We start from the raw sequence: 10,129 nt of genomic DNA on the forward strand, positions 1-10,129 counted from the left end.
TAGAAAGCGATTAGAACTTGTTGATGTTTGAATAACTTTTATTTGTATAAAAATGGTTTTGGAAAGTTTAAATTTCTTCGAAATTTTTTTGGGTTGTTACACTAGGTAATATTATATGCTTAAAAATTATCCTAATATTATATGTATGAATTTTGTGTTATAAATTATGCAACATATAAATTGACATACATTAAATGATATATGTTGTTTATAAAAGAATACATACATAGATTGATACATTATATATGTTGTTATACTTCATGTATCGACATACATTATATTAGTATATTTACTATTAACAAGGATATCGAAATGAAAGTCAAGTTGTTTAGAATTTAGACATTTTTAATTTACCCGGACAATTGTTTATATTGGAGATTGTATTTTCTTAAAAAGTTTGAATAATTATTGAAATTTATGATTATTTAACTAGACATATAAAGTTAAGTAAAACTGTTAACATATTTTATGAAATGTTGTGCCCAAACCACCCCATCCATATTACATTTACAGAAAAATTAGAAAAAAAAACAGCTATATATTCAATAATTAAAACAACGCTATTTTTTTCTTTCAAAAAAATCACTTATAATTTTAAAAGGTTTTAGAAAAAACAATTCATATTTAAATAACCATTTTAAAAAAAAATAAGGTTTTTAATTTTTTTTTTTCTTCAAAATTCAAAGTTCGTTACCCTTTCAAGTCATTATCCCTTTTTTAAATATATTTTTTCGTTACCAAGTGTTTTTCAAAGGTCATTACAAGTCAAATAAGTAGTTGACCAAAATCTTGCTTATAGTAATTCATACATTATGCAATAAAAATTGTAGTTATGAAGGATCACATTACTACAACTTGTGCACATCATTTACATACATAAGCCAATAACACGCAACGACTAATTTACATAGCCAATCCATAAATATTGATACAGATTAAGTAAGCGTTCAGTTTTAGCCACTTCAGCTGTATGAGGATAAAACTAAACGCTTATCTAATCTCTACCAAATGGTAGAAACAAAACAACTATGATAACCCAAGTACAAATCTTCATGACCAATCAATCTAGCAACCTTCAATGGTGAAGGAGAATTGCTTTGAACATTTCTTTTTTAAAGAGTGCTTCTATAGAACTTCAAAGTCCATTTCCTGATATAAGAAAGTCACATTTTATTATTAGTCGGTTATTGTTGGTTTTTTCTAGATAAAGTGTTGTCTGAATAAAAAATATTTAAGAAACACGAAGTCGTGAACCGAAGTGAAATACTCAAAGCAATGTTGTTTATGTATAAATTTAAATGATTAATTATGCTAAAAATTAGAATAGTTATAATGCTTTCATGGTTTCCATTGAAAAAAAAATGAATGTGTGTTTAACATATGTGGTTTTATATAATTTTTTTAATAAAATGATTATCTGATTCGAATTTTAAAAGTGATAATACCTGACTGCAAAATGGGCAAGTGTGATTTCTTTCCATCCACTCGAGAATGCACGAAAGGTGAAATTGATGGTTACATTTTGTTATAATTCTTGGATTCTCTTCATCATACTCTGCATATCATCAATGTTTGAGTTCAAATTTACATATTATCAACTTTAAAATTTTCAGAAATAGCAAATATACTTTCATCTATTTGTGTATCATAGCATCCTGATTTTATTTCTTTCTATACCTATACCTATGAATTTTTTTTCTTATCAAGACAATGTACTTTGAAAAATCTACTCAATTATAGTATTGTACATCATATTTCTTTATAATTAGAACATTAAACTTCGATTTTTTTCAAATTTTTCTGTATTTGGATGACATTGCTATAATTTGGTAGATTTTTCAAAGTCTAACATTGTAATAGGAGTAATCAATAGTAGGATGCTACAATAAACAAATCAAGAGAACTACATCGTTGTTTCTTGAATTTTAACCCTAAACACACAACCTTTGTCCCAAAATCGAAAACCATTTTGACTTTCAAGAGTCAAACCTATTACTCTTTGACTTTGAAAATCAGCAAGCTCCATTTTTTAGATGAAAACAACCGATATATTTTTTTTTTCAAATTTTTTAACAGCAGGCAATCCCAAGGTTGAAGACTGTGGGATTCAGTCTTGAAATTTCCGGATTAAAAATGGATTTTAGCAATATGGAACAGAGTAAATACTAGTTTGACCTAAAAAGTCAAAGTCAATATACCTTCAAAACAAGTGGGACAAACATCCTCCTCTTCTACTTTCGAAGCATCAAGACCTTTCGATATTTGAAATCCAACATCAACCTTCTTTGTGGACTCGACAAAAGGGGTGCCACCCTCGGCTTCACGGTCTAATTCCTTAACATTCACCGGAATCGGAATCGGAATCGGTTTCTGATAAGCAAGATCACAAAAGGATTGGTCATCAGGGGCGTTGTTTGTTGATTGTGGAATTCCTAAGACCACATCGAACGGAATTGGTGTTGGCGGAGATCGATAAGTGTCCGGAATTGACATGTCAAGATTTACATCGATATGTAGTCTCCCAGGAAATGGACCATTGTGGGGTGATGATGTTTCACTTTGCTCTAAAGGTGGTGGACACTACAATTGGAGTAAAAAGAATGGTTTTTTAGTAGAATTTAACATTTGATTCGCAAAATGATTTTCAGAGGAATGTAATTTTTCAAAGGAATTGCAAAAAGGAAATCAATAATAACTATTGAATAATTTTAAAACTTTCACTTGTAATTTATCTTTTTTAGTTTTTGTTTATTTAAATATGTATAATAGGGGTATTTTCGTCTTTTGATATAAGAAAAAAGAAATAATGGAATTGAATTCCTCAACTCGAATGGTAAAATCCTCAAACATGGATATTTTAAGCAATCTCCTGGAATTCAATTCCGTTAGTTTGGCAACCAAGCTAGTTGTGGAATGGAATTCGACATTCCCATTATCGATTTAGCCACTTAACTATTCCTTTAGTGGCAAATCGATAAAAATAAAATATTCAATGACTAAATGAGATAAAATGGTGACATTTGTGCCTTTTTGAAGTATAAAGAAAAGAGAAAAGATCCATACGTAGTAATAGACAGGTGTTCCTTGGAATTGGAATTTCCTAGATGAAGAACAACAACCTCCCATTTTTGGTTTTCTTTTATAAATTCATAAAATCTTTCCTGCTATTTTCCAAACCTACAATGGGTAAAGAAACTTATTATTGCAATACATATAAAATTACTTAACTACCCCTAACCCTAAACACATAATTATCGGATTCTAAATCTTGAAGTGGGAATAATCATTTTAAAGAAACACATCCAACATATAATCAAAACATACAAGAAAACACACATAAAGATTTTAATAAAAATCGCTAGATTTCATCAGAAAACACCTTGAGTTACATACATAAACACATAGACACCAATGAGATCGATCTAAAAGGAACAAAATTTCTGAGAATTTAACTCACAAGGACACAACCATTAGTTAAAAATCAAAGTTTTAAACCTCATAAACATTTGGCATATGAATACACATAGATCATTTTTACATGAACAATTAATCTCAAATCTACAAACATTTCTAACTAAAATTATAAAATCTCATCAGGAAAAATCATCAAAGAACACTAGAAGAACAAATCTCCCAAAATCAAACATACTAATTCAAAATTCAGTCAATAACTCAGCTCATAAGCATTCGAAACCTGAATAATACTAATAAAAAAACTTATAACGTTCAAACACCATACGAGAATTACCCATCAAGTTTAGATAATCAAAATCCTAAAACAAAACATACCCAGCGCAAATTTCAGTAAGATTTTAAACTTCCATAAACAAAAATCATAATTACCTAACAAAAGGCCTTACCTTTTATGTATCAGTTGATGAAAACGGCGAAGAAGAGGGTAGTGAAGCGATGAGAAGGGTAAAGCAAAGGGTTTTTGTTAACGAAATCCCACTACTGGTTTTGAAGTGTTTAATTTTAATAAAAAGGAATAAATAAAAAGAGGGAAATTTTCGGTGGAAAAAAGGGTTAGAGAAAGACAAACATCGAGTCAAAAAGACGGAATTTGATAGCCATTCTTCAGGGCGAATGTTGGCACTGTCGCTCACTGTGTTATACAGTACAACTCTGAAAGTGAAAACGTTGGGTCCCTCTTGCTGGCTGCTTTTCAATCAAGCCGCCAAAAAAAATAAAAAAAATTGGCTTCGCCCGGGTTCGAACCGGAGACCTTCAGTGTGTTAGACTGACGTGATAACCAACTACACCACGAAACCGATGAATATGTTATCCACAAAATCCAAATAACTTAAAAGAACACGGAAAAAATAAAAAACAAAGAAATGACTTCAACCGGGTGTGAACCGAAAAATGAATCAAATAAATGGCTTCGCCCGGGTTCGAACCGGAGACCTTCAGTGTGTTAGACTGACGTGATAACCAACTACACCACGAAACCGATGTTGTCTTTTTGAAACCGGACATTAATATTAACTGAGATTTGTATACTTAACTCACTGAGTCCTTTTCATATATTGGGTTTGGTTCAGGAATAATTATGGGTTGCATGTGATACAAAATATTGTATCAATGTGATGTTAAATAATGTAGCTTCATTAGCTAGGAAATTTGGATAATACAAAAATAGTTTGAAGAATTATGTTTCTTTTTGGGAAAAGGTATAGGAAGTACGTTAAATAAAGCAAATTTGGTTTAAGGTGGAAGTAAATATACATATTATGATATGTTTCGGTTTCAATTGTCTTTGAACTAAAACTTAATGAAGTTCAATTTGATCGAGTTTGACCTGGAATCAAATTCATGAGCAAGTTTGGTTAAATGTGGAAATAAAAATATACATATCATTATATGCTTCGGTGTCAATTGTCTTTGAACTAAAACTTAATAAAGTTCAACTTGACTGAGTTTGACTTGCAATCAAAGTTATCTTTTTGTAACTCTAAACATTTTGGTACGTATTAAAATTCTAAATTACTCTTTGGAGTATTATATGAATAATATAAAAATGTTAACACATTTTTTCTCGAAAAAATCATTTTATATTGGAGAATACAACTTTTTTTTTTGCATGTATAAAATAAAAGTGCCAGACAAAGCTAGCAAAAATCAATTACAAAATTCAACCTATAACTAACTTTTTTAATCAAGAAATCCAACTAAGAATTATGTTATTATTTTTATACATGATCTATTGAAACAACCAACTTTGAATCACATCAAACAACACGTTCTTGGTATTTTTTTAGCATCAAAAATGGTATTATTACGATATCTCCAGATCACTGATAATAACGCCATAACGATAGAATCCAAAACAAGCCTTTTGGAAGCCTGAATATTTTATGTATCCACCTATCCAAAAATGTCTTCCACAGTTGAAAACAAATGAATGTTCAAATCGGCCCGATAAACGTATGATTGTTTGTTTCTAGAAATTGCATACAACTTAGACATAAAGACGAGTTCAAGTCAACACCTCTATGAGCCAAGTTTGAGAAAATTGGAAGTCTATCCAAACTAAAGCCTCCAACAAAAAGTATTAAGTTTTTCTGGAGATACACTTGTTCCAACGAGTAGAAATATTAGAATGTGGCAAAGTGACATCATCAATATACTTACGTGTTTCATTGACTGTAAAAATCAGATTGTTCCCAATTTTCAATTCCAACTATCCTTTTGGCATGTAATCTGGACTGAATTGAGAAACTCCTTAAGCTCCCGAAACAAGCTCAACTCAGTCCTTCACGTGATCTGATGCCACAGTTCTAGCTCCACATCCTACCATTCCATCTATATTTCACCAAACAATCCCTATTATTTTTTAGAATAAAAAGTCTATGGAATCTAGTGAGCAAAGAATCCTCCCCTAACCAAGAATCTTTCCAAAAAAAATGGTAGATCCATCGCCAACTTGACTCTGCATAAATGAATTAAGAATGATCCCTTGTGCCATGAAAATAATTTATAGAATCAATTATACGAATCCAAACCCTGGTCAACGGTGGTCAACAGTCAACCTTTGACCCGACTCGTCGAGTGCCCTCGGGCAACTCGGCGAGTTCACCCGTGTCCACCCGTACTCCTCTAGTCCTGCTTAACACGTCGAGTCTTTCCCTTGCTCGACGAGTGACACCTGTCTTGAATCGTGGGGCCACCTCGACTCAACTCGTCGAGTCCAATTTTGAACTCGGCAAGTTCTATCGCGTACTTACGACCTCTAGATCCCTTCTGACTCACCGAGTCATTCCCCAACCCGACGAGTCACCAACTGTGTGATTTACAGGGAAACCTTAAACCTACTCGTCGAGTCTGTTCTTGGACTCGGCGAGTCCATGTCATGCACAAACCCAAATGACCTCCTGAGGTCAGATCTGTTCCATTAGTCTATAGATTCGACATTCCCAAGCATGATAATCACGTAAAGTTTATATCTTGATGCACATGCATCATCTACTTGATCCTATATGATTTTTTAGCCCCAAATATCATAACCCAAGGTTAATACCCCCATTGGTCTTCATAAAGCTTGATGAGTAATGCTCTTTGGACCTCTATGGATCCATATCTAAAGCCTCATCACAAAAAGGGACTAATTGGACATCAAATCTAACCAATAAAAGGGTCCAAGAAACCCTAAATCCATATGATCATCATAACAACAGAAGGGAAGTGTAACGCCCCGTTTTATTTAAATAAATTAATAAATATGAGTCCCAGGCTAATGTGTGAAGAATTTTGATAGTTGGGGGTTGTTTAGTAAATTACAGAGTTTATTTGAGAAGAATTTTAGAAGTAAGGGTATGCTTGGTAATTATTAGGATTTAAATTGTAAAGATTTTTAAATAATGGGGGCTAATGGGTAAGTTTCGAATTTAGTTGGAAATGAATTTGGTGGGGAGGGACTAATCTTGGATAAAGGAACGGAAGTTTGAATGGACACGGGATATACCCGTATCCCTTATCTCCCCGCATCGCATCTTCAACCCTAAGGGATATGCCTCCAGCCGCCACCCCTCCTACTCTCTCATCTCCGGTCATAAGAGGTCGCCGCCATGCCATGGAACTGCAACCATCGAGACGAGCTGCCAGCAACAACGTGAGTCACCGAGAGTCTGTCGAAGACCGGGAAGAAACCTTCAGCCGCTGTGGTCGCTGCTGTCGTGTCATACGAACATCGCCATTGCGATGCTGGCTGCCGGAGGCGCTGGCTGCCGTTATTCTGTCGTTGTGTAAGTATTGGGCTGCCGAGAAACCTTCAGCCGATTCTTCTCTTTTCCCTCTCGTTCCTTTTGTTGGGTTGATGCCATGTATAGCGGCTGTGGTCACCGGTGGGCCGTGAACCACCGTTTCAGATTGCTCCGACGATAGCAGCCTCCTAGTCGGCTGTTTAGAGCTTGGTTCTTGGATCATTTCAAGAGGACCGCTGCCACCACCGTGAGGTGGTGGCTGTTATCACGAAAGCCGCCGTTGTGCTGCCTTTTTAGTGTGATGCCGCCACCGTGAGCCACCAAGGGAGGGTGGCTGGACCTTTGTGCAAATAGAAATCTTGTAGGTGTGTGTGTTTTGTTGTAGAAGGTGTTAATGGCCGGAAAACGGAATAGATGCCCACCATGGCCGCCAACCATGGTGGCTGCCGCCTTGTACCACCGCCGACCACCACTAGGGTGGTTGTGTGTGTGTGTTGGTTAGTTAGTGTGTGTGTATAAAGCATTGTAATTGTAATTTCCAAAAGATTAATGAAAAGATATGGAAAAACACCACCTTAGGGTGGTGGCCGCCACCGTGTGCCACCATTTACCACCACTACTCGAGGTGGTAGTGAGTGGTGCCCCACTAACAAACCCTAATGGGCCTAGAGATTAGTTTTGGGCTTATTGGGCCATGTTTGGGTGGAAAACCCTAATTATGAGTTTTGGGCCTTAGACTAATTGGGCCACTTGTGGGCCATTGGGATTGGATTGTGAATTAAGCCCAAACTATTCCATGCCATTTATCTAGTAGATTAAAGGACTTAATGGATTAAGTCCTTAATGGGCTAATTGAGAAAATACTAATATTTGAGAGATTATCAGCACGCGAGAATTATTTAATAAGTGAATATTAAATAATAATTATTAGCAGAAATTAATCAAAGCAATAATGGACTTAATGGATTAAGTCCCTAGTGTGTTAAGTCCTTAGTGGGTTAAGTAAGAAACACTTAACCCTAGTTATCATTTGATGTGAAACCCTAATTTCACTCGGGCTTTGTGTTGGGCCATCCGAGAATAATCAAATGGACTAGAGTAATTAGTTGGGCTTTAGGGTAAGGCCCATATGAAGGATTGGGCCTAATTTGGAAAATTGGGCCATAGATGGGCCATAGTTGGGGCCTAGATGGTTGTATGATATTGGGCCCTAGAATGATACATGTTGGACTGGATTGATCAATTGGGCCTTAAGGGAAGTCCATGTAGAGGTTTGGGCCCAATTTGGAAAATTGGGCCATATGTTGGACTTTGATCCCTAGTTGACTTTGGGCCTATGGATTGGGCCTTGGGATTGGGTAAGCCAAGCTAGGGGTAATGTAGTAATTATCCAAAGCATGTATTTTTAGTTATGTGTTAGAACCCAATTATTAATTGGGTGTTATTTGGTGTTGACAGTTCGGGAATCTGTCAGCCAGCAGCTGGGGTGGAGTCTGCGGGACTTCAGCAGTGTGGGATTGTGTCAACGGGACTTCAGCAGTGTGAGGTGAGTTTCCTTCCATTAGGAACGGGTCTACGGCCACAATGCCGGCCCGTTTAGTTAGCAGTAGTTCCGGACTTCAGTCCGATGCAGTAGTTCAGTATGCTTGGTGTCTTTGTTATACAGACATGGTATGAGTTATGTGTTCCGGACTATGGTCCGATGCAGTATGCAGTATATGTGTTTATATTATATGCTATGATTATGTTATGCTATGTTCAGTTAGTTCTGGACCTCGGTTTGATGCAGTAGTTAGAGTGCTCGATGTCTTTGTGATTCAAGCATGTTTCGTGTTATGTGTTTCGGACTCTGTTCCGATGCAGTATGCAGTATATGTATTCATGCTAGTTGATATTTTATGCTATGTTATGTTCAGTCAGTTCCGGACTTCGGTCCGATGCAGGGGACAAGGTCCCAATCAATTCCGGACTTCGATCTGATGCAGAGGGCAAGGCCCTGGTTAGTTCCGGACTCCGGTTCGATGCAGTTTCCGAACTTCGGTCCGATGTAGAGGGCAAGGCCCTGGTTAGTTTCCGGACTTCGGTCTGATGCAGAGGGCAAGGCCCTGGTTAGTTCCGGACTCCGGTCCGATGCAGTTTCCAGACTTCGGTCCGATCCAGAGGGCAAGGCCCTGGTTAGTTTCCGGACTTCGGTCCGATGCAGTGGGCAAGGCCCAGTAGATGCTTTATATGTTATTATATGGTATGTGGTAGTTTGGGGGAGCTCACTAAGCTTCGTGCTTACGGTTTTCAGTTTTGGTTTTAGGTACTCAGTTTTCAAAAGAGGAGCTCGAAAAGATTGCAGTACACACACCATTTGTTCAGCCTGGGATGTTATACTCTTATATGACGATTGATGAACATGGTTTTATTACTAATTTTAAAACGAAATTTTCAAACTGTATTTTTGGGATGTTTCAAGTTGGTATCAGAGCCTTGGTTTGAGGGATTCGGGCGCACTCCCGAGTGTGTCTGAACTCAAACTAAGGAAGTGGTATAGAGTTTTCAAGAGAAAAACCATGGTTACAAAAGAATTTTGAGAAAAGAAAACAATTTTAGAAAAAGTATAAAGAAAAGAGTTTTAGAAAAAGTGAAAAGAGTTTTGAAAAGAGAAAAGGGTGTGGTGCATGCAATCAGCCGAGCTCAAGTAAGTACTCCCAAATTACCCATACAAGTTTATGTTATGATTGTCAGTTTCAGTTTCAGTAGAACAACATGTTAGAATAGGACTAAGGATCTGGGAGGATGCCTTATGTGCTTGCTTTATATGTTCCAGCTTTATGAGAATTGCATGCTAGTATTGAGTAGAGAGTTGTAGGATAGCCTGTTTAGGTTATGCCTGATAGTATGAACTTAGCATTGTATGCTAGTACAGTTTCTTGTCATGA

The 10,129-nt window shown here is 36.2% G+C and overlaps 1 protein-coding gene and 2 non-coding genes across 3 annotated transcripts; all 3 read right to left on the reverse strand.

Moving 5' to 3' along the window:
* Positions 1-777: 777 nt before the first annotated feature.
* On the reverse strand, positions 778-4,087 carry RHB1A (RING-H2 finger B1A). The gene is made up of 5 exons (XM_079032411.1): positions 3,861-4,087; positions 3,064-3,177; positions 2,199-2,580; positions 1,446-1,555; positions 778-1,149 (listed from the first exon to the last, which is right to left on the reverse strand). The coding sequence occupies exons 2-5, from the start codon at positions 3,124-3,126 to the stop codon at positions 1,126-1,128; spliced, it is 579 nt and encodes a 192-aa protein (XP_078888537.1). The 5' UTR covers positions 3,127-3,177; positions 3,861-4,087; the 3' UTR covers positions 778-1,125.
* A 110-nt stretch (positions 4,088-4,197) lies between these two features.
* TRNAV-AAC (transfer RNA valine (anticodon AAC)) lies at positions 4,198-4,271 on the reverse strand. Its single transcript has one exon. It is a non-coding gene; the product is annotated as a tRNA-Val (tRNA).
* Positions 4,272-4,379: 108 nt separating this feature from the next.
* On the reverse strand, positions 4,380-4,453 carry TRNAV-AAC (transfer RNA valine (anticodon AAC)). Its single transcript has one exon. It is a non-coding gene; the product is annotated as a tRNA-Val (tRNA).
* Between the last annotated feature and the right edge of the window lie 5,676 nt (positions 4,454-10,129).

The sequence above is a fragment of the Lactuca serriola genome, chromosome 3 (genome assembly GCF_051521515.1).
Source record: "Lactuca serriola cultivar US96UC23 chromosome 3, Lser_US96UC23_V15, whole genome shotgun sequence".
Classification (NCBI taxonomy): Eukaryota; Viridiplantae; Streptophyta; class Magnoliopsida; order Asterales; family Asteraceae; genus Lactuca; species Lactuca serriola.